Genomic DNA, 25,334 nt, shown 5'->3' on the forward strand with positions numbered 1-25,334 from the left:
CCAGAGAAATTATATTTTATATATACACATATATACATTATACACATTTATACATATATACACATAATATATACATATATACACATAATATATACACATAATATATACACATATATACATTATATACACATTTATACATATATACACATACACACATATATATATATATATATATATATATATATATATATATATATATATATATATATATATATATATATATATATATATATATATATATATATGCAGAGAAGCTCCCTGCACAGAAAAGAATGAAAATCCATTTACACGAAACTCCGTTACAATGAAAGTCTATAGAGCCAGATGTTGAATTCCATCAATAAATGTTTATGAGAAAGATTTTTGTTTAAGGCTGTCGAATTCTTCAGTCCAAGGTGTTTGTAAATAAAGATCTAAATCCATATAATTCATTCTTCCAGTGGGGCGAATTTGTGGTTATACGTAACAAGCGTAATCTGGTGGGTTTGCTGGACAAATCGAGCACTTTTGTGTAAGGAAGTGACCAGAAATTCCTTTTACTCTATTACACGGATAATGGAAAGATGTATAAAAATATCCTCAGAATAGATAAACTAATTATATATATATATACATAGAGAGAGAGAGAGAGAGAGAGAGAGAGAGAGAGCGAGATTATCGTACTTAGTTAGTACCGGAGTGCCTGAAACCCAAACCAGTAAAGAAAAGAAGCAGGAGGTCATTAGAGGTAAATAAAGCACTGGGATTTACTTCCTATAAAAAAAATAAAATAAAATATCAGCACATGCTAAACCTGCAGGATTTTCAGAAGTAACACTTCATATTTATAAGCGTTTCAATGTTTTGGGCTTCAGTCTCACAGCTGGATGTTTAAAGCCCTCAGACGTTGGACTGCATTTTCAGTCCCATGTGTTTTAGAGACAGATAGATGAAGTGAATTTCCCCTGGTTTCCAGATGCGAGCAGAGGAGGAGGATAATGTCGTTTTTCAGTGGCTGAAGGAGTAGCCGCTCTGTCGCTACAAATTTCATACTAAATCAGTTACATGTGAAAAGGGAGCTGACATGGGAGCAAAAAAAAAAAAAAACATTTAGAGCACATCAAAATCATCTGCTAACAGGACAGACGTAGAGTCGGAAAGACCGAATGGCACAACAAAATACCGTTCTCCTTTAGGACGCCACATCAGATAAAAGCACACACTCACTGAAAATAACAAAAGGGCTAAATCTCAGAGTGCTGTATGTAGGAGGGAGATATATACAGAGGGATGGGATGGAAATAAAGCAGTAAAGCTTAAATGATGTTGAATTTAATAATGTTAAATTTAGGTAGGAATTAATTGACCAGATTATTTGTATATGATGTATGTGCAGGTCTTTAAGTTAATATGTAGATTCACAATATTTTCTATTATTGTTTTCAATTATATTATAAAAAATAATCCAGTGACTATCAGCTCTGGGGAAGGAAAGCCATGCTGATGAGAGAGATCAACTCGACTCATCACTCTGTACACCCGTGTTGAGCAGAAAAGCATCTCCTAACACACAGACTTGTAGATGCCCTACAACATCAGAAGACCATATCGAGTTCCACTCCAGTCAGCCAAACACAGGACTCGGGAATAGAAGTGGAGGCTACGGTCAGCACAGCATCTCCAAATTCAGAGTCAGCTGGAAAAAGGCGGTGTCATTTTTTCCCTATTTTTACCGGTTTATCACCATGCAACCTTTTTTTTTGAGGAAAACATCAGGAACTTTGGCTTAAATTGGGAAATTGCAACATGTAGCACTGCACGTGTGTGTGTGTGTACGTGCACATGCACATGCAGATGAGGTCATTAGAGTATGACCACAGAGCTAACACGCATTTATTTCTATATTTATTTATTAAACTAGCAGATCCATGGGCTGAAATTCTTAAAAAATAAATAAATAAATAAAAGAAAAAAGGTTTGCAGTTTGCTAAATCTTGCTTATACTTTGAACACAAGTATGTGCTTTAAAGGGAGAAATACTGGGATTAGTGTTCTCCTGAGCAGACCAGAAAAGATCAAATTTTAATCTTCATTTACGACACAGATCATACGGTGATGTCCAATATCCTGATTGCATTGTTTTCCCCTTTATTGTGCAGCTCTAACTGTGTTGAAGGGAAAATGTTTTCGAAACATTACACAAGATTGTGATTATTTTGGAAGAGATTTACTGAAATAAACTAATTTCAACAAAATCTAGACTGACATAGGAATCAGACAGCAGATTTCTCCGATTGGAGGAGATAAACAGCAGTGTGTGTGTGTGTGTGTGTGTGTGTGTGCATCCAAATGTCATAATACAGACATGTGGAAATAACTTCTGCTAGACCTCAACTCAGAAAATGTTGCTTAAAAGAAACACATGGTCTCCTCAAAAGCTCTTCATTTGCTGTTCCAGTTTGGTTTAGGATGATGTTTAAGTTCAGGATTAGAAATATTTTAGCCCAATACCTTTATCCCACATCTTTGTGCATGTTTAGGTATAATAAATGGTCGATGACGGCTCAGAGTAAACCAAGCTGACTTCGCTTCTCATAGGGACTCGGTGATGTCATATTCTGTTTCCAGTCGAGTAAATTCTCCACGATGAAGACAAACGGACGGCCAGCGGGCTACAGCCATCTCAACCAAACAATGTCTGCAGAGAACCTTACCTCACACACATGGTGGGGGTAAAAAAAATTCTGCAGCCTGAAAAATCTGGCAACCACAATAATCGGAGGACATCAAAAGGCAGCGCAGAAGAGAGAAGCGGGAAATTCCTCTGAAATGTCAGACTGGATGTCTAACAAAGGAATCATATGATTGCGCGGATCTGAGCCCATATGAAACAAACCAGACCATGTGGATGAGTTAGGAGATGTATAAACACATTGATTGGATGAAAATTAAGTACAAATTCCCCTGGCACCAGTGTAAGATATACAACATTTCTCGCTAGGAGTCGTGCTGTGCATTGGAGAGAGATGGAGAAGGAAGAGGAAGCCTCTGTCCTGTGTCCACTATCTGCACGTCTTTAGGGAGGTCTGAAGTGTCCAGGAAGCGTCCGTGCACCAAATCAGGACTTTCCCTAAACATTACTGACACTTCTCACAATTCCTGAGCTGTGAGAACCGTCTTTAAAGCACTAATAAGAGGAAACGACGAGTCAACAAAACGTACCGCTACGATTCACGAGATTGTAATTTGTTAATTAAGCGGTCAAAGGTCAAAGGTGATGAGCAAAAATAGAGAAGGTCATCCATGGGTAGGAATTGATTTATTCGATCCATCAATTTGGGAAAACGTTAGATTACAAGAAAAAAATAGCAGCGAGAGGCTGCTGATTGTTGCCATGGCAGCAGATGTGAGAGCTCGAGAGCGCCCCGTTCATTTGGTTTTTATTCATGTTTATTTGGCAAACCCTCAACGGCTCCACATATCTGAGCGAGGCAGAGAGAGCATATTGCTTTCAGATTTCTTGCTCCGCAGCTACTCATGCTACTCCCAAACATGGCTCCCTGCTGAGGGACGCGTTTTCTCAGCGTGTTTCAAAACGTTTCAAAATGTTTGCACTCAGACATCAAAAGGCACGTGGCTGAAACGTGTCACCGTGCGAAGCGAGAGACAGAGGAAGGCGCTGGATAAAGCGCTGGTTGTTCACGGAATTTTAAAGATCGGGAACACTGCTTGATGTGTGCTACCGCGACTTGAAAGGCGTCTATTAAGGTCCTCCTCGGCTTCTGCCGAATAATGCGGCCGAACCGCAAACCTTGGGCAAATCTCACACCCGCACATATGGTGTGGAAGTGTGCAGGTCTGCGCGAACACACGACCCCGACGTGACTGTGGGGGAAAAGCTCTGCTACACGCTACGCTCGGAGACCAGAGAAGAGTGAAGATGCATGGGTGGGGTGGGGGGTGGGGGTCATGGTTATTTCACTCTGCATTCACATTAGCTTTTTAAACACATGGTAGTAGTTAGGGGCTGCTATGAAATATAGAAACGTCAGTCTTACTTCATTTAAAATGCATTTCTCAAAATAATGATTGAAAAATTATCGTGTGTGTAGAGTCGGGGTTTTGAACAAAAAATTTGTTAAGGGTTCAGTTACAACAAATTCCTTATCTGGATGAAAGTAACAATGGTTGAGCATTGAAAGGCTCCAGGAGTTTTTGATTGTGATTGCTGTAACTTTTATCCAAAAAAAATTTTTTTTTTGGGTGGGTGAACACTTGACAAGGGCAGCACTGTTGCCTCACAGCAAGAAGGTCCTGGGTTCGAGTCCTGGGTTCGAACAGGCAGGGGCCTTTCTGTGTGGAGTTTGTTCTCCCCATGCCTGTGTGGGTTTACTCCGGTTTCCTCCCACAATCCAAAAACATGTACATTAGGTTGACTGGTAATTCTAAATTGCCCACAGGTGTGTGTGTGTGTGTGTGTGTGGGGTTGTCCGTGTATATGTGGCTCTGTGATGGACTGGCGACCTGTCCAGGGTGTACCCCTGCCTTTCACCCAGTGTGTGCTGGGATAGGCTCCAGCAGATCCCTGTGACCCTAATTAGGAATAAAGCGGGTATAGACAATGGATGGATGGATGGATCCATCCTTGACAATGGTGAAACTGCAAGCACAGGATTCTGCTTTTAAACTCCTACCAGTGACATGGCATATGTAATATGCGTAACTGCTTTCCATGATAACTTTCCTCATGTTCAACACATGTGAATGAAAAATGTGAGGACATTAGATGACTAATCTTGGTTTAAATCTAAGAAAACGTTTTCACATCTGGACATCTACACAATAACAACAAAAGTGAATTTCTAATCACATCACATGAAGTGATCTGATTACCCAGATCACATCACCCGGGTTCCTCTCAAGGTTACTCTCATAACATGGAGTTTTTCCTCACCACTATATTGCTCAATAGGGATACATTTTGAATTTATACATTTCCGTAAAGCACCCGATGTTGAAAGGGCTATACAAACAAATCTGCATTGAAGTAACAACCACGTTATGAATTTATTTACAAAAAACTAAACATACTAAAAACATGAGGTTTTTAACTCGCTGCATCATCACACTCTGGTGTGGATTTAAATAGTCATGCATGTCTTTGGTGGAAATACTTTAATACACAATTACACCAAAAATACCCCCTAAATATCTTTAATTAAGAATTACATTTAGGCTATATGCAATTTATATCTATAATATAGTTCCCTGTGAGAATATTTAAATAGCAGAGACATTTCAAGTCCCTGATAAACACAGGCTGAGCAATCCACTGTCATGAATAGAAAAATGGCAAATTATTCCACTACTAATATCTCAATAAAGGCAAATAATAATAATAATAATAATTTAAAAAGTGATTAAGTAGCTCTATAGACATACCAAATTGTCCTGGTGTGTGTGTGTGTGTGTTAAATTCCCACGTACAAACACAAAGCAGCATTTCTAAACACAACAACCCGGCGAACTTGAGTAAAGACAGACTGCCGAGCTGCTGGTAGGAACTCTGTTAAACCTCTCATCAGAAATATGGATCTCATAATCCTGTTTACCCTCAGAGTACCCAGAGTCTGCCCACGGTCCCGCAGCTATCTGAGCATCAGCAGATAACACAGAGGAAACTCGCTCGCTACCACCCAGAATGGACCAGACACGGTCACGGCTTCCACGCACGTCACAGCCCGGACGACGGCTCAGACCACGCAGGGAGCGTGGCCATATTTAGTAAAGATCACAGCAAATTAAAAAAAAAAGAGGGAGCAAAGAACACTTTGCTTCTCTTCCAGCAAAGGCATTTAGGGGTCAAAGTGACTGAAACCAACCGAATAACCCAGATTCTGTGATCATTCATTATTTCCAGTTAATAACTACAAAAAGGCTGAAATTCATGAAATCCATTTTGATCCGTTTGCTACGTCAACGCCATGGTTTTTCCTTCAAAAAGCGCTATTTAGAAAACACACATTTTAACCAGGCACAGATTTCCCATGTGAGAAACTTGATCAATCGTGGCTGTTCCTAATAAGATTCCCACAGACGGTTCGACCGACGGTGCGAGCAATGCGTACACCCGGCCGTGCTGACGCTAACGTTAACCACTCAAACTATGTTTATCATCTGTTTACTGTTTACCCTGCGCGTGTTTATATTCTCTTTTAGTACCCACCATGTCTCGGTGTCTGCAGGGGCGTTTATTACTTGACGTGTTAATGTTAACCTGTTATTTATTGTTTGTGTATCATATTCTGTCTGTCTGTGAAGATGTTTATTGCCCTCTGCGCCTGGTGTGCGCTTCGGACGTTTGAAGTATTTATGCTTAGCGTTTGCTTATGATTCATGTTTGTGTTGCTGCGTTTTATGTGCAACACTCACCATGCTGGATGTCCTTCATGTCGAGGTGGAGGCTGGACATGAGAATCCCCACTGCCTGAGAGCGCTTATTGTTCAACAGCTTCACCACCTACAGCAACACACACACACAATTAGCAACTAAGCACCCTGTATAAAGATAAGTATATAATTTTCAAACATGCATACATGGCTTCAAGTTGTGCTTGGTGCACATGAAAAGACTGATCAGTCTAAATAAACACTGACCGATCATTAACCGGACATCCTTCACATGCAAAAAAACCAGCATTTAGTATCAAACCATGACGATGAGAGACATTAGGTCAGTGTTCATTCTCTCCATGTTAACTAAACATACTCAATACATACCTTACTGGAAAAATGGGGGGGGTGAACATGCCCCTTACTCTGCAATCCAACCACATAACGCTTTTTAAATACTTAACAATAAACCTGTAAATGTTACAAATCACTTGTAATTTCCCTACAGCACTAGTATTTCTAGTATTTATAATGCTCTGCATATTAATAAAAATAAAAGTCTTCCACTTAATTGACTCAGTTGGTTTATTCACATTTATGCGAGTACACGATCCGCTCGGTTGGATCAATCCATTGATCCACTTGTCAATCAGGCTACATCTAAATCATAGATACCCGATTCCTACTCTCACTTCACTCAGCTGCTCAAATAAATAATAAATAAACTAGCCTTTATTTGTCACATATACATTACAGCACAGTAAAATTCTTTCTTCGCATATCCCATCCTTGGAGGTTGGGGGTCAGAGCACAGGGTCAGCCATGATACAGAGCCCCTGGAGCAAAGAGGGTTAAGGGCCTTGCTCAAGGGCCCAACAGTGGCAACTTGGCGGGGCTGGGGTTTGATCAACGACCCAGAGCCTTAACCACCTGAGCCCCCATCAATCTGTTTAATCAAGCTGTTTGATTTAAGATTGGCTTCTGGCTGGATTAAATACAAGCGTACGTCATATTCATTAATTCATTAATGTAAATGTGATATATTTGGATGTCGTTGTTATTGTCAGATATCTTTGGTTGACTCACTGATGGTTTGCATTTATATCACCATCTACTCAACATTAGCGCTCACAATTCACAGCCACGTACACGCACCGTTTCACATACATACAAGCACACTGAATGTCATGAGCTTATCTGGCATTTCATTTTCTGTGTAAGAAACCAATCACGTATACCTCAGGTAGTCACTAATTTGCTTCCCTTTCATTAGACTAGCTAACATGAGTTTGGGGAAATATGATGATTACATTATTATGTACATATTATGTAATTATTACTTGCGTGCATCGAGATCGAGACCTGAATTTCTTTAAAGCTGCTTTGCGACAATGTCTGTCTCTAAATGCCTTAGACAAGTAATAAACTGAAATAATCAATCAATCATTCTTATTGCCCGCCTATAGCTATTCTTATACCACAGGGTAAACGAGGTTATTGGATACGAGAGTTATTGCCCCTATGAGCACTGTTCTTTTGCTGTGGCTTTCTCCAGCGATTATAATACTACTGTTTTGAATTTGGCCAAATTCCACAAGGACAATTTTGCATGTAACATCTGAGGCTTGTTTATGCACTTAATGGGAATGCTGTTTCCATAGAAAACATACAAGACATTAGGTTATAAGGAAGTAGAGCGCATTTAAACATACTTTGATTTATATAAAAAAATAAATAAATAAAAAGACCACAAAAGCCTACACACGGAAACGCTGCATGATTTGACGATCAATACACAGAATTCGCCCTTCGCTGAACTGTTTCCCATTTGTTCCTCCCTGACCTTCTCTGTTCCCACGGCAACCAATTCCAGCCGATTAGAGGAAAATTCTGAGTGATGAAGAGAGAAGGGGAAAATCTAAGGGCAAGATCAGAAATTAATAGTGTCCATTTGCCATTAGCCAGAGGCAAAGAAACACAGTTTCCTTGATTAAATAATTGCAAGGGAGAGGGTGAGGGGGAGAGAGAGAGAGAGAGAGAGAGAGAGAAAAGAGGGGGGAAAAGTAAAAAAGGGAAAAAGAAAAGAAGGAAGTGGGGTCTGGGTCAAGGTCACTGCTTGGCTGCTCAAATGAAATGCACCAAGCTCAATGGCTCAATTCTTCAGACCATGTACGGATTTTCAGCAACATCGGAGACGATAGCAATTGAGCTTAAAAGGGATAAGACAAGGGTATAAAATAATCTCACTAACTTTAACTAGCAGGTTAAGATGCCAGTGGTGTGCAGTCACATTGTAGGAACAGGGTCTTTTGCTGCCACTGAGCTAAAGATCACTATTCAGGGGTTTGTGACATTTTCACACACATTCTCTGGGATTGACATTTGTATTCCTGCTGTATGTTCCCAGAAATGAACACAGAATGAATTTCACTACAACACAACAGCTCTATGAGACTGGTCAGGCATGTCCAGTGGCACACTTCAAGGACTCAAACTGGACAGGCTCTCCGGAAACACCCTGCTCTAAGGAACCTTTTTTGAATGTATGTATGTATGTATGTATGTATGTATGTATGTATGTATGTATGTATGTAAAATAAATAAATAAATCCCTGCATTTAACAATATTTTCAAAGAGTCGTAACTAAGAGATTTTCTTAAATGGTAGTTAAATATTTTATTAGTGTGGAAAAGGCTGGCGTCTTCGTAGCAAATATAAGCGCTTTAATGATTCCTAATGTTTTTTTCCTCTTTCTAGAGCTCATTACGAGTGTCTGCTGCTCTGTGTTCTCTGCTGCCAAAACGCGACCGCAAACATTAAACAACGAGAGAGAGAGAGAGAAACGGAATCATGCCGTCCTCTCAAGGCCTTTTCATTCCAGCTAAGAACAATCTGTTAGAGATGATGAAGGGGGAAAAAAAAGGTTGATATACAATCCTGGAAAGCAATGCGTGTGTGTAAGGAAGAGAAAGCATCTCTGCCACATTGCCATTGGCCTGCCATTGAAGCTACGCCCCCTGCAATTACACGAAAGAAAACATTATCAAAAGAAAAAAAAATTCTACCAACTTCTGGAGAAAGAGAATCCAATTATTTCAATCAGCATGCCATTTGAGATAACTTCTTAAACATGGGACTCGGATGCCATTCTTTTCCGAGCTGCCAATCTTTTTGTCTGAGACCATGTGCGACAGAACATCTTCTAAAGCAAACACACGCCTTTAATAATTAATCAATTAAATATGTCTGAAATTCTACTAAATATTTTAAAAGGCTACAATGACAGGCAAATAAGTTTACTTTGACCCACTGAAGGAGGCAAACTGACGGGCCACATCCTTTTCAGTGGTCCTGCCAGTCACCAAAGCCACATCTGTTCCCTGTTCCACATCTCTACCAACTGGCATGAAGGCCACAATCTCGGTCAATGCTTGTGGCTAAAAGAAATGCCACGGCTTTTTCACTAGGGCTAAACAGAACGGACGCTAAACTTGTTGTTTGGGTGCTGATTTGACAAGAGGCCTCATAGGCCTGCCGTGAAGCCACGCCTTCCTTCACTGGGGCCAAGAGGTAGAGAATCTACAGATACCCAACTGGAGCCGAGCTACGCCCCCTTTATCTGAAGCCACCTACATGGCTGGGGTGGAACAGCATGGTGGGTGACAGACACTGAAAACACTCATTTTTCTTCAATGTGATACCTGTACACAGGCAATGCTTTTTTTTTTTCCTGTGGGGTACAAAACGTGTACAAAAAACACGCACTATTTTCTTTGGCACGGAGAGTAGCAGATTTGGTATCTACTATGGCTTCTTTACTGAGACCGACATGCCTTTTTCACATGGATGGAGGGATGGTGATAAGAGAATCACAGCAGCAAAAGAAAGTATTCTGAAAGCCTTTTCATACTGCACTTAAGCTCGTTTTGTCACTGTGCTAAACCACACTTTTAATCCTGGGTAGAGGAATATTTCATACTTTTAATTTGAGACATGGTAAGCACCACTTTTTTGACCTAGGGTTAATAAACCCTGCTCTGAAAACTAGCAGCACCTTTTTCCACCCTTAATGATGCTAAAGTGTGAGCAGTCAGACACTGCATTTATCCAATCACAGTTGTCACAGTATATATGCAAATACAGTGTGAAAAAAGATAACTCAGTTTATCTGGAGTTTACAGTGTCCTAGGGTTAACTAGTTCAAGTGTGACAAGCCCAGGAAAATGTCTCTAAACTAAAATACACTAGCATTAATAGGCATTCTGCGTCTAGTATTAGAGCAGATCCATTCAGTGTCTGAAAGAGAAGCAGTTAAATCATAAATACTGACACTGATGAATGTAATAATTCAATTTATTTCAACTATATATTTGTAAAAATGACCTCTGATTTAAGAGGAAAATGAGCAATGTGAGAACAGAAATAGAAGCGTAAAAACTGAAAGACATCACTGGCCAGACATGGGAGGATCATCAAAATGGTGATCTAACAGTCTAACAGGAAGCCCAATGCTGCTACACTTTTCCTCTAGCCTTCTAGATGTCCCCAGGGTGTGTGTGTGTGTGAGAGACTTAGCATGCAGACAGACGGTGAGCTCCACACTGGCCATGGAAATATTCTCAAGTGTAAGGAGCATCATCAAAACCTGGTACAGTTCCCTGTTAAAGTGAAAAGAGCCGGGCTTGCTGGTTTCCGAGGCACACTCAAATCCCAACTGTAGACGTGTATCTCAAACCTTCACCTCAAAACCTCACCACATCCATGCCTCTGATGCTATGTACACAATATGATCAGTTTAGTAACCGAGTCTAGGGTGCGAAAGGCAAAATATAGTTATGGAAAAGTGCTCTCAACTTGTTTGAGCCTCAAATCCGAACCCAAAAAAAGAGAGACGGAGAACATTTCTAATTATATGCGTGGTTTCATGGTGCTGTGATTCCCAAGGTCCATCCACAGCCTGGGGGAACAAAGGCTGAGGTGTGGCAAGTTCTGGGAATTTTGACTGGAAGAGTTAAGCTTGATGTTTAGACTGGGTCAGCCTAATACACACTGTTTGTAATGAAATTAGCAATATCAGAAATACTGAGACTGATGACATGTCTGTTCAAACCAAATATTTGTAAAATTTCTATTTATGGAGGGAAAGAAAATGTGATGTAAATTGGTGAATTTGGGGTGGACAGAAAGCACTTAAGAAAATAAAAGAAAAGAAAAGAAAAGAAAGAAAGAAATACCATCTCCTTGCACGGACAGATTTTGATTAGGAGCAACTGGGAGTTCGCAGTGTTCCTGCTTTTCCCACTGTGGGAACAGGAGCAGAGTCTCCATTACACTGCAGACACGAGACCCTTCCTGAACAAAGCAGCCACAGACGCCACACCATTTCAGGCCGCGACACAAAAACACGCTGCCGCGCATAACTGTGCTCCTGAGGAACACCCTCCTCTCCCTTATTAAACCGCAGACTCACCGCGGCCACATCTGTGCAGGGTTCGATGGTCGGAAGCTCTCAGACGAAAAACAAGTCGTCTGATCCGCAAACTGTACAGATCAATCAGGGCTAGGTGAAATCCTAGATCTGTATGCTTACACTCAAATGTTTGCTCCTTATACGCAGAGCTTCAAAGAGATTGGGTGACCTTTCTAACTGAATACATATTTTTTCATAACCGATGATGACAGGGCTACAACACTGCTAAAAACTAAGAATTTTATATCCTTATTATTTTATTCGTTAGCACAATACATAATACGCATCATAACATTTCGAGGATTTGCTAATAGTGCCAAGACGATGCTCACAATACTGAGCCCAAGTGTTGTAACCACCAAGGTCTGGCAACGAGATTGTAACTCGCGGACACATTCCGACAAAAGCTAAGCTGCGAGTTTGCCAGATTGGCGTCTTGACAACAGGCTAAGCTGCAAGACTGATGCATTGTGGTCTGATGAAAAGCCATGATGCCACAATATAGCAGGAAAACCAGAAGTGTCTCATGCCAACAGTGAATAGTGTGCACATAGACCCAAGTGTTGTATACTGAAACTTATTCAAAGTTGGTTTGTCTAAATGAAGAGTAGACATGCCTACAACGTGGAACCCTACAAAACTGGGTAAGCCCTTTAAGAAAACTATTACTACTAATACAGCAACATGCACACAGAGGCAGAGGGATGACTTAGAAGAACATCAGTGGACAGACATCGGAAGATCATCAAAAGGGCAAAGCCAAACGAGTCACAGAGCCCAACACTGCTACGCTCTTCCTCCAGCAATCTAGATAAAGTCAGGGTGCGTTGGGATTCAGAGTCTCAGACAGTGCTCTGATCCACGGTGAGCTCCCCACTGGCCATGGAAGCACTTAATAGTTTGCAAATATTCTAGAGTGTCAGCTGCGTCATCTTGACCCGACCTAGTTTCTCTATTAACCTGAGTAGAGCAGAGTTTACTGGTTGCACGCATCGCACTCAAATTCCAACTTCAGGCTTGCATTTGGAAAAATGCTCTGCTTCTTGAAATCCACATCCATGCCACTGTTGCTTCAGGCAATGTGGTTAACTTAGGAATCAGGTGTGGGGTGTGAAAGTCAAAACGGATTCTGTGTTGTTCTTCAGTTTTTTTGGGAGGGAGAAACATGATTAAAGATCGGCTTCAGAGACCGAAAACATTTCTAATCGTATGCATGTTTTCACAGTGCCGTGACCGGTGTGCTACGACTCCCAAGGTCCATCCACAGCCCAAGGGGACACTGGCTGAGGTGTGGTAAGTTCCGGGAATGCGGATTGGGAGAGTTAGATGGTTCACCGTGCCCACTAACGGGTGAGTGAAGTTCTCCAGACGCCATCTGCAAACCAACCTGATTGGAACATCTATACATATTCATTCTGGCTTAAGGCAAAAGGCCATGGAGGAAAGTACTTCATGGTTAGCACTGATGCATACGGATACTGTCTACAAACAGATGGCTGAGTGATGTGGACGCTTTATCAGTGTGTGTTAACTTGGTTGGTTGACGGGTCGTACAATTGGACGCTGCCAACAAACAGATGCTTTATCACAAATCAATGCCTTTTTGCATTTGTTGAATATTATCTACAAACAGATGGACTGAATGATGTGGACACGTTAACCATCAGTGAGTTCCAAAGATCCTTTGTTTATTTAATGATCAAGGAGCTTGTTGAGTTGGACGCCATCTGAGCGGTGATTTATTTCTACAAGGACAGCAAACGGCTCGGAAAGCCCGAGATGTGGAAATATGCCTCCTTGTAAGGCAGCACACATCCAAAACACTGAACTCACAGCCAACACTAAACATTAATATCAAAGAAAATATAGTTCAGGCCAGCAGCGGAAGGCTGAAGAGAGTTGCACATAAGTTGTTTGAGGATATAACTAGTCTGGGCTGATATTAATTCTTAAGGTACATATACATGTTTGGAGAAAAAATAAAGGTGACAGAGCTTCTCACATCTCTATATCTGAACCAGGCATTGCTGAACAATTCCTGCTCTGGGATCAAAGTTACCTACAGTACCTTAACTCTGAAAACAATTAACTGAACATCAGTAAACCCTTACATTGCACTAGATTTCCAGCATTCTGACATTACAGCTTATTAATTACAGGCTCACCTGTTTGGTCTTAGACCGAGTAATGGTGTCCGACAAGGGCTTTTTCTTTTCTTTTACTGCAGTTTTGGAGAAAAGCTCCACAAACTCGTCAAAATCCACAGGGGGCTCTTCAATCTTCTCCCAAATCAGAGGATTCACTTCTCTGGACAGGAAGGAAAACACGAAGGAAAAAAGTTGATTCACACTTCCACAATTGTAAGGACAGGCAGACAAAACAGTTCTGTATTCAAGACAGTACCAAACCCACTTTTTCCATATCTCACATGCTTATGATAATGGTACCTAAAGCTGAGCATACTAACTGACACCCAATAATAAAATTCAGTTGGGTAATGGGCGTGACATCAAGGTTTAATCCGATCTGATACGGATCCAGGGTTTCGGATCAATAGCAGCCCAACACATCTAATCAGTATTGGATAGGAGATGCAGACAGCATCACAATAAGGCTAATATCAAAATACAAACCGAATACACTGACCAAAAGTACTGGTCCTCCTTCTGAGTGTCTGCTGCTGTAACATTAAGCCAAAAGTCAGTAAGGACCCAAAAGGTTATTCTTTCTCCAGTAATAAAGGAATAGAAGTTTTTTGGACTCAGCCTACTATATATACCAGGACCATAAGTCAACAAAAGGATCATTCTAATTAAACCTTTCATCACTTGGCAATTGGCATGGCTGAGAAAATGACCCTGTAGTATGTTGGGGTTTTCACTCAGAAGGACTAATTGTACAAACCAGACCAGCTCTGATGAGAAATGGAGCAAACACCTAAAAACAAATGGTGTTGAATTTTCTAGGTTGTGGCGTCAGCTCAAGTTTGATCTATGCAACATTTTATCATTAGCTGACTGTTTGGCTATACAGAGCTCCGGATGAAAGAGCTGGAAACTTATTTACTTGCTACAGACCACAATACAGAGCTAGTGAAACATGAAGGTAGTTTGAGGGTTACTTTCTGGCGTGGAGTTGGATGCGGGTCCAGTAGAGGGGCTTCATGGGGTGTGGCGGCTCCACCAGTCCTTTCCGAGGAGACTTCTCCTGGACTGCGCCCAGAGCATACAGTCCAAGAGGAAGTGGAGGAGGCAGAGATCCCAAACTACTGGGGAGAGGGAGGTTACAGGCACCTGGGGGAAGAGGGGGAGCTGGAGGTCCAGCCAATCCTGAAGGGGGTGGTGGCGGCGGTGGGGCACCTGCCCCAGGTAAGGGTGGAGGTGGCGGTGGGGCACCTGCCCCAGGTAAGGGTGGAGGTGGCGGTGGGGCACCTGCCCCAGGTAAGGGTGGAGGTGGCGGTGGGGCACCTGCCCCAGGTAAGGGTGGAGGAGGCGGTGGGGCACCTGCCCCAGGTAAGGGTGGAGGAGGCGGTGGGGCACCTGCCCCAGGTAAGGGTGGAGGAGGCGGTGGGGCACCTGCCCCAGGTAAGGGTGGAGGAGGCGGTGGGGCACCTGCCCCAGGTAAGGGTGGAGGAGGCGGTGGGGCACCTGCCCCAGGTAAGGGTGGAGGAGGTGGAGGAGGCAGCATTACAGCTTGGCCAGGCAGAGGGGGTGGGGGAGGTGGAACAACAGATCCTGGTAGAGGAGGTGGAGGAGGTGGTGGATGTAATAAAGTCTGGCCAGGTAAAGGTGGAGGTGGTGGGGGAGGTGGCGGTGCTGGAGGTAGAGTCGTAGCAGATAGGGGCTGGGGAATAGAGGGCCCTGATTGTGCAGGTAGAGGTGGCCATTGTTGCTGTTGACATGTACAGACAAATTGTTCTGCTTTAGGAGCGCCAGTCCCTGCTGGCTGAGATTCTGTAACCACTCCCAGTGATGGCTCACTCAGTGTGGGCAGAGAAGGCTCAGAGCTGCCCTGCTCTGAAGAAGGCACTTTAAATGTAAAGCTCTCATTTATAGGGGAAGTCTGCACTGATTTTGCCTCTAATGGGAGGAGAGCACAGGTCTCCGTCTGCAGGTCCACATGGCACACATCCGGAAAAAGACTCTCATCTGCACCGCACTCCTGCTCCTGTGTACTGACATCATGCTCCTGCAGGGGGTGTTGCTGCCTCTCCAGCTCAGCAATCTTGCTGCGCAGGTCCTCGATCGTCTGCTCCAGCTGCTGAATCACAGTCACGTGCTCCTGCTTCAGGCGCACAGTGTTCAGCATGGACTCTTCCTGAAAGACAGAAGAATATGAAGCTGCAGTACTATAACTATGGCTTCCTGCTGAGTTGAAGACAGCTATACTGCACATATGACAACTGGCACAACCGCTTGTAGCGCAAGATCGACTAGTAATTTGTCATCCTGGCTCTTGCAGTGCGAGAGAAAAGTTTATGAGAAACAGAGACTCTCGGAAGGAATCTGTAATTCTTCAATTTCCACTCCAGATAAACAATTCAAACTGAAAATCAGTACCACACCAGCAATGTCCAGTCGACGCAAAAAAATGTTATCTAGTGAGGAACTCGTAGGCAGTACTGTCAACATGGTGGCTAAATGTTTTGTTGAGGCTCATTTGGGGCCACTCTCTCAGAGACAGGCAGAGAAAAAACAAAAGCAGTTGCCCAGTGTGTCCTTGAAGAGCAATAGGCCTACTTCTGCCCAAAGGCCCGGCAGCACAATATACCCCAAACTTCTAGCTGGGCCTCAGCCTGCTAATCATCTCCTGAACTCAGCAAGGAAACAAAACGCTGCGCAGTATCACAGCACATCTAAGGAGGGTGCTATTTACATGCCCCTTTATTTGTGTGAGAAACTTTCATTACACATTAGGAAAATGTAGGAAAAATATATTATGAACAAATCAGCACTTTTGGAGAGGGATCACGATGGCATATCTATGTGGCCGCCTGTTTGTGTCATGACTGATGGCTTCGAGCCCATACATTTATATTCGTCAGCTTGTGCTTTGGAGTGACTTCATGAAGCCATGAGAGATGGAGAGAGCCAAGTGATGAAGCACAGAGAACTGGAGGTTTCTTAAGCAAACGCACACGTTTATCTTATACCAAGTGGTTACATGGTTCTGGGAATCACTTGATCGGTCCAAGGCATTCAGTGATCCAACACCAACCTTTATTTCCTTTCTTCAGTGTGTATTAATGCACTTAACTAGCTTCCATACATTATTACGATGCGTTAGCTACTTTTTCGTGGCCTAGAGTACATGTCTGAAGCCAGGGTGTGGAGTTTTTAATTGCACGATGGTCGAACTAAAGAATTTCATTTACAGCCACTGTTATACAATCGTAATCAACTCCATTTTGTTAGAGTTATAAATCTGAGGTCATTTCCAAATACCGGGAACGATATCAGAGCTTCGAGAAAATTGCGGCTGTGTGTGGAATTATGCCAATAAACTGTACAGATCATTTGAGAAAGTAGCAAATTGAAACAGATGTATTCAGCAAGTCAAGTCAATCTGATTTCATGCTCCGAATTGAATCCAAACTGCCAGCTCCAGTCTACCAAAGAAACGGGTTTAACTCAAAACATGTACTGATGCTGCCCTCTACTGGCTCAATACATAACTACATATATACACACGTACTGCAGTGTGCTGTACTAGTGACGTGAGAGAAGGTATTCGCTACAACAGATTTAATTTATCAAATAATTTGTGATTAAAAACACTGAACTAGATCATAATGCCAAAAATTACTGATACATCATACCACAATACTACTGAATACATAACTCTCTTTAGGTGGTGTTGATATAGTACAGTATAGTTACAGTTCCACACAGACTTGTGGTAGACATTTCTTCATAAAAGAATTTTTAAAAACGTGTAATCACTGATCTGGTGGAGCTTGATTAAGAAGATTTTGACGCATTTTAGAATCAAGTCTCCAATGTTTGTGTGTTCTAACAGTCATATAAAGATACAGGAGCAAGGAAGTGAGTCAAGAGAGAGATGAGGGGAAGTGAAGCTGGTGAGATAACGTTTATAGCTGCTATAATGTAAAATGATAGCAGGAACTACATAGATACACCGATCAGGCATAACATTATGAGCAGCGACAGGTGAGGTGAATAAGACTGAGTATCTCATCATGGCACCTGTTAGTGGGTGGGATATATTAGGCAGCAAGTGAACATTTTGTCCTCAAAGTTGATGTGTTAGAAAAATGGACAAGCGTAAGGATTTGAGCGAGTTTGACAAAGGGCCAAATTGTGATGGCTAGACCACTGGATCAGAGCATCTCCAAAACTGCAGCTCTTGTGGGGTGTTCCCCAGTCTGCAGTGGTCAGTATCTGTGAAAAGTATCCTTCAAGTCCTGTAAGTTGAGAGGACCTCGCAACTTGCAGAACTTAAAGGATCTGCTGCTAACATCTTGGTGCCAGATACTACAGCACACCTTCAGGGGTCCATGCCTCAATAGGTAAGGGTCCTTTTGGTGGCAAAAAGGCAGGTGGTCATACATTAATGTTCTTGCCTCAGCTGTGTGCACATTATTCTATATAAGAAATAACAATGCTGTTTAAGGAAAAACATCGACTACACGATGATTACCAGTCAAAATAAATAATAAATAAAATGTGGTGTACCTTGATATCCTGGATTTCCTCCTGATTTTGTTTCTTCAGCCCTAACACAACAGCTTGGTGTTCTGTAACACACACACAGCAGGTTAAGTGCATCACATTTTTGCGTCACACCATGAGAAGACGCTGCAGACAAAACGCCATGAAGATGCGTGAAGAACACTGCAGACACACAGTCAGGATCCTCTGTGCGTCATGTGACTATAAAGAATACACTCATGTTCGGGAGCTTAAAAGTAGTTTAAAGCTGAATATAAAATCGACACAATAATTTGGGTTAATGATAAAATTTGCCAAGAAATGATTTGTGTTGAGCTTTTATTGGTTACATGTTAAAGTCTGATGATACACAGAGACCAAGAGCTTCACAAATGGAGTGGATTGTTAGTAGACGGGTTATTTAAGAAAGCCAGAGAGGGCAAAAGCTGTTGCATACTGTTAGGTTCGTTATTTATATGTCCATAAACCAGCCCTCCTATGTTCTGGACAGTTAAAAGAAATAAGAGAGACAGAGGGGCAGTGTGGGACTGAGTCAATGTTTTTGGATTCATTTGCTGTTGCGAGGCAATCTTTGATGTAAACAAACCCCATAAAGCAAGAAAACAAACTGGAGAATGAAGTGTCACAGCATGTAACTTTCTACTGTTGACCATCAAAACTCAACAGAAAAAGTGAAATGCTTTTTTTTTTTTTTTTAAATCAAGAAAAAGGTTACTTACCTTCATCATCCTCTAATGGTTTAAATGCAAAGTAAAGGAGAAATATTCAGTTTAGACTTTTCAGACCTACCCTAAAAACAATAAACACCCACAGAGCTGTGAGAGCTAGTGTACAGCCAGAACTCTGCGCTTCAGCTCGACCTGCTCTCAGCACATTGACACAGAACTGTGAGTCTGCATATTTTAACACGGCTATTTCCATTCTCCCTCACCTTCATGGTTTCTTTTACGCTGCATAAATATCTGAGTACTAATAAAAGTCCTTTACCAAAAAAACTTAGGAGAGAGAGAGAGAGAGAGAGAGAGAGAGAGAGAGAGAGAGAGAGAAAGAAAAGGAAAGTGACTGACAGACAGACAAAGACTTGGAAAAGGGGGAGAGGGAGAGATGGGGAAGGAGAGACACAGAGGCAGAGAGAGAGAGAGAGTGTGTGAGAAAGAGAAATAGAGAACTATGAAGAAAGACACATATGGAGACAGAAAGACAGACACTGACGAGGTTAACATGAACTGCAGTACAAACAAAAGATAGACACACAGACAAACACAAACAGCACAAAGACACTAGAAAGAATAAATACCTAGAACAGACAAAAGTGACAGCATCAGAGAAAATATTGCTGAGGAAGTGCAGGAAAGGAATAAGCACGTAAGATGAGAAAGAGAAGATTACTGGATGAAACGTGTACAGGAGTGTGTGCGTGTGTATGCGTGCGAGAGAGAGACTGTGTGAATGAGTAAGTGAGTGAGCGGGAGGGGGGGGGGGGAGAGAGAGAGAGAGAGAGAGAGAGAGAGAGAGAGAGAGAGAGAGAGAGAGAGAGAGAGAGAACACTGGTGTGCAGGCAGACAGCCAGACCACTCAGGGCTTTTTGCTCATCAAGTCCAGTATGTATTTCCTGTACACTCCTAAAATCCCATAAGGCACTGCAATAAGTTAGTGCATAAATTATATACCCGAGCAGGTAGAGAAAAGACAGTGAGGTAATATTCTCAATACAGTGTGTGTGTGTGTACCTGCTTCAGTGTACTTGAGTCCGGGTCTTTCGTCAGTTTCGGGTCGAGGTGGAGGCCAGAGGGACTTGATGTGACCCGGTAATCGCCCCTCAAAGTGCTCCAGCGACAGAGGGGGCTGGCTCACTGGGGCCCAGGTGTACAGCTGATCTTGCTAGGGACAGAAATAGAAAGGGAGAGACCGTCATACACTACAATGAGCTCAAAAAAAAAAAAAAATTATATATATGCAAAAACTAAATGTGGACAAATTTCTAGTCCAAAACAAGCAGATTATATGTTCAGGCTTTTAGCTTTTATCATCATTTATTAGTTGCCCAGAGGACACAGAGGTCCAGATGTACCAGTCGTTCTTCCCTATTTAACAACCAGAGGAAAAAGGGAAATAAATGTAACATGATTCATGCTACTATGACAGCAGGATGATGTAACTAGCCTTTGCCATACCTTCCCGAATCCAGCTGTCTTTATCACTGCCCACATCAGTGTGGCATGACATGACACGGCCATCAGTAAGTAGCTGACATGACATGGCTATCTATTTTTAGCAACTGAAATAATTGGCTTGCATGGACAACAGATGATCTTTCCATTATCCCTGTATGTTCCTGATTCTGGAAACACGGAGAACTAAGCAAACACAGCAGAGAGCAGTGCAGCATGACTCTAAATGTTGTGCTAGGGTTGCAGATATATCGTAAACACGGCATTCTAAAATGAAGCATGAAGAGCTAAAGAGAAAAGCAAAGTTCATAGCTGGAGCGTTAACCAATGACATGATGCCTGAGATTTTCCTTAAGCCGGATTTACAACAGACATTTAAGGTTATTATATCACACTTAAGAATTTTATAGCAGACTGTGGGATAACGCGAGTTCCGCATTGCAGATTTTATAAGAAAGATAGTTTAATGATACACCTTTGATTAAAGAAAATTACTCCGTTCTTCTTGCATCCTCAAATCGGTGGAATCTATGCTAGTGCACAAAAAAATCCATCATTGTTAACCCGAGGAACTACACAATTGTCCGTTACCATATTTCACCATTGCCACTACTTTTTTTTTTTTTACAACGATATCCTGAGCATCGGGCTCATCCTCATTACACGTTTTTACTTTTTTTAACTTGATTCACAAATCCTCTTCTACATGACTGTCATTTGTTTGTAAATGGAGTCTTCTCTGCCTGCTTTGGCTCGTAGTATGGCAACAGTGCTGTGTGTTTCCTGTTCAACAGATTCCTGATCCAGCCATGTGAATGATTTCAATATGTTCTTTTGCCAAAGACATTCTTACAGACTACCTGTAGAAAATACACACTGAAAAATATTCACCAACCTCAACTCAAAACAAATGGAATATTTTGCAATCCTTAATTTTTGCTGGAGGCAGAAAGAAAAAATTAATATCATACTTTAATCTACTTTACAGCACTTAACTCATATGTTGTGTCACATCAGCATTTAATTTAATAATGGAAAAGCTTAGGGAAACTCAACCACAAGATCAGAAGCACAAATGGTGGCCTTTATACACATATACACTGATCAGCCACAACATTATGACCTGTCTAATATTGTGTTGGTCCCCTTTTTGCTGCCAAAACAGCCCTGACCCATCGAGGCATGGACTCCACTAGATCCCTGAAGGTGTGCTGTGGTATCTGGCACCAAGACGTTAGCAGCAGATCCTTTAAGTCCTGTAAGTTGAGAGCTGGGGCCTCTATGGATCGGACTTGTTTGTCCAGCACATCTCACAGATGCTGGATTGGATGGGAATTTGGAGGCTGAGTCAACACCTCAAACTCATTGCTGTGCTCATCAAACCATTCCTGAACTATTTTTTCTTTGTGGCACGGTGCATTATCCTGCTGAAAGGGAACACAGCCATCAGGGAATACTGTTTCCATGAAACAGTGTACATGGTCTGCAACATTGCTTAAGTAGGTGGTACGTGTCAAAGTAACCTCCACATGGATGGCAGGACCGAAGGTTTACCAGCAGAACATTGCCCAAATCATGAGACTGCTTCTGTCTGCTTGCCTTCTTCCCATAGTGCATCCAGGTGCACTGTGTTTCCCTGGTAATCGAAGCACATGTACCCGGCCATCCATGTGATGTTAAAGAAGATATGATTTATCAGACCAGGCAACCTTCTTCCATTGCTCCGTGGTCCAGTTCTGATGCTCACAAGCCTATTGTTCGGCACTTTTGGCAGTGCACGGGGTCAACACGGGCACCCTGACTGGTCTGCGGCTATACAGCTCCATACACAACAAACTGCGATGCACTGTGTATTCTGACACCTTTCTACCAGAACCAGCATCAACTTCAACAATCTGAGCAACAGTATCTCGTCTGTTAGATCGGATCACACGGGCCAGCCTTCGCTCCCCACGTCAGTGAGCCTTGGCCACCCGTGACCCTGTCACCGGTTCACCACTGTTCCTTCATTGGACCACCTTTGATAGATACTGACCACTGCAGACCGGGAACACCCCACAAGAGCTTCAGTTTTGGAGATGCTCTGATCCAGTCACCTAGCATCACAATTTGGCCCGTGTCAATCCTTACACTTGCTCCTAACACACAGGGAGAGAGAGAGCGAGAGAGAGAGAGAAACAGGTCTCTCAATGATGTGAAAGGAACATCCTTGTTTGTGTTTTGATGAACTGCAATGCGATTAATTATCCTTAGCTTTAGGACTCTCATGAAACAAAGACAAGCACACAATACTTCAGTTGTTACAAATTCTGCCAGTCTGCAGTGTTCCTCAATACAAGCAGCTGAAGCTCAGGAGTGCGGTCTTTAGCTTTCTTCTGCAATGATATGCATTCCCCCCCCCAATAAAAGTAACCTGAGCGGTTAGAAACTCATTAAAGAAAGAAAACTGATTTATGATGAGGTTTACATTCTGCCGTGCATCATTACGCAGACAAACGTGACGGCAGCTCATCCCGAGCAGCTTCAGTAGTTTCACCGAGTGAGTGATGTCAGCTCGAGGGCAGGAGAGCGGGGATAGAAACAGACAACAGGAACAAAAGAAAGAAACACAATGCCAAATAGAGAAAGTGAAAAAGAAAGAGTCGGGATGACAAAACTAAGTGGACAAAAGAGGGAGAGAAAGAGCCAGGTGCTCTGCTTTAGCTGCACCCTGAGGCCAATGAAAGATTTTTCAAACTTATTTATCTTATAATAAATGATATCTGCCACTAAGGACTGCTATTCCTGTCTCTGAACATAACAGATGAAGACTGAGTGAACAAGTCCGTGTGTGTAAATAACTGCCACGATGATCCAGTCATCTCATCATTACAGAAAGCCCAGCTAATTAGGGAGGATATAAAATATAAATAAAAGCTGCAGGATACACACACATACACACAAACGGTATTCCTGAAGCTCAACAGAATGAAACAATCCTGTTTCTAATACTAATCAGTGTGATTCTTGCTGTAAATCTCCAAACTAAGACATTAACACATGCCTTCAAACTTTTTGCCTATGTTAAAGATAAGAAAGCTACACTGTGTTATATTAAGCAAACTGTCAATATCAATTGTCTCTCTTTTTAATAATAATAAAAAAAATAAACACACCTGAATCATGTTTCTCAGATAATTAGCATCCTCCCACCCTAACCTGCTGAACCTAAATGCTGCATCCCATATTAAATGCTATTTACTATATATGCTCACAACGGTATAGGGTATAACAAACGTTGTAGGACTGATGTTCAGAAAAAGCGCAATAGGTGTTTGCTGGAAAATCATTTTCTAGTCCATTATATTTCCTAGCATGCCATGGTATTTATGGCGTAGTGCAGTTTACAGAGACTTGTGGTAAAATGCAAAGGAGATCTTCAACATTCAATCGTCTTCCAATGCCGGTGATCTTAAACGAGACAAGATCTTCGATACAGACAAAGCTATAACATTTGCTACAGCATATAGACAAAGCTATAACATTTCTTAATTAAACAATGGCTTGATTTCATTGGCTCTAAATATTTTTGACCTTAAACAACATGATAAACCCCAGCACACAAACAACCCAAAAGAACATGTCATAATATTTCATCGTTTAGCTGTGCACTCAATTCTGATAAAGCTTGGCAGCTCGGCAAGTCATTTACTCATTCACAAGAACTCGATCTGAACAAAGCAGACACAGGCGCACGCAATCAGAAGCCAGGAAAACAGTGTGCACGCTGCCTTCTACTGTCCTACATCCTATCACTAAAAGCAATAAAACAACGTTGTAAGACAGCTGCATATCCCTTTCCATTGCCAACCTGCAGATGTTGGAACAGACTGCGTGTCCTGCAGATGGTGCATTTGAGTTTGAGCCAGGCCACATTGAGACGCTGCTCTTTCTCCTCCCCGCATGCCGAAATAGCAACCAGCAGCGACTCGCGCACAAAATCCAACACCTCGCAAAGCGTTTCCTGAATGAGGTCCATTACACGGCTTCCCGTAGCACTGTCCATGCTCTCGGAAACTCTGTTACTCCTCGCTGAAGGCCGTGTGTAGAGCAGCAATGCAGTGGGTGTGTGTCCAGGTGCAGTTACATCCTATCCACAGTAGATGGCAGAGAAGGTGCGTCATCGGAGCGGCGCACATGCAGTCAGCCAGGCACGAATAACAACAATGACGACTGATGTGTGTTTGCTTCCCCCCCCATTCTCTTACATCCAGAGCAGAAGAGTTTATATGACTTCTGCCCTGGAAAATACAGTTTAAAAAGAAAAAGAAATAAAAAACCACCACACAGCTGGCGCACGGCCGAGCCACGCCAAGCCACGAGAGCAGATGTCAGTTGTTCCGCCCTGTTCTACAATTCCACTTTAAAAATAACATTTCCTGCTTTCTAACCCATCCTTCTTTCTGCATCCACCCACGCAAAGCAACATCCGAGTTTCCTTAAATCCGAACAGAGCTTCATCTTTTAAAAGAAGGCAACCGTCTCAGTCGGGTGCAAGGGCGTATAAGCCACGTGCTTGAGGGACAGAAAACACCAGAGCGGTGTGTGTGTGTGTGTGTGTGAGAGAGAGAGAGACGCCTGCAGTAGGA

At 42.3% G+C, this 25,334-nt stretch overlaps 1 protein-coding gene across 1 annotated transcript in view; it reads right to left on the reverse strand.

Annotated features, from left to right (window-relative positions):
- fmn2b (formin 2b) overlaps positions 1-25,334 on the reverse strand; it is a 92,054-nt gene that overhangs the window by 54,636 nt on the left and 12,084 nt on the right. The window contains exons 3-7 of the mRNA XM_058406930.1: positions 20,266-20,416; positions 18,539-18,600; positions 14,965-16,160; positions 14,009-14,150; positions 6,412-6,499 (exon numbers count right to left, since the gene is read on the reverse strand). Of these exons, the coding sequence (XP_058262913.1) occupies positions 6,412-6,499; positions 14,009-14,150; positions 14,965-16,160; positions 18,539-18,600; positions 20,266-20,416 (1,639 nt within the window). The remainder of the gene's footprint in view (positions 1-6,411; positions 6,500-14,008; positions 14,151-14,964; positions 16,161-18,538; positions 18,601-20,265; positions 20,417-25,334) is intronic.

This window comes from Hemibagrus wyckioides, linkage group LG13 (assembly GCF_019097595.1).
Source record: "Hemibagrus wyckioides isolate EC202008001 linkage group LG13, SWU_Hwy_1.0, whole genome shotgun sequence".
Lineage (NCBI taxonomy): Eukaryota > Metazoa > Chordata > Actinopteri > Siluriformes > Bagridae > Hemibagrus > Hemibagrus wyckioides.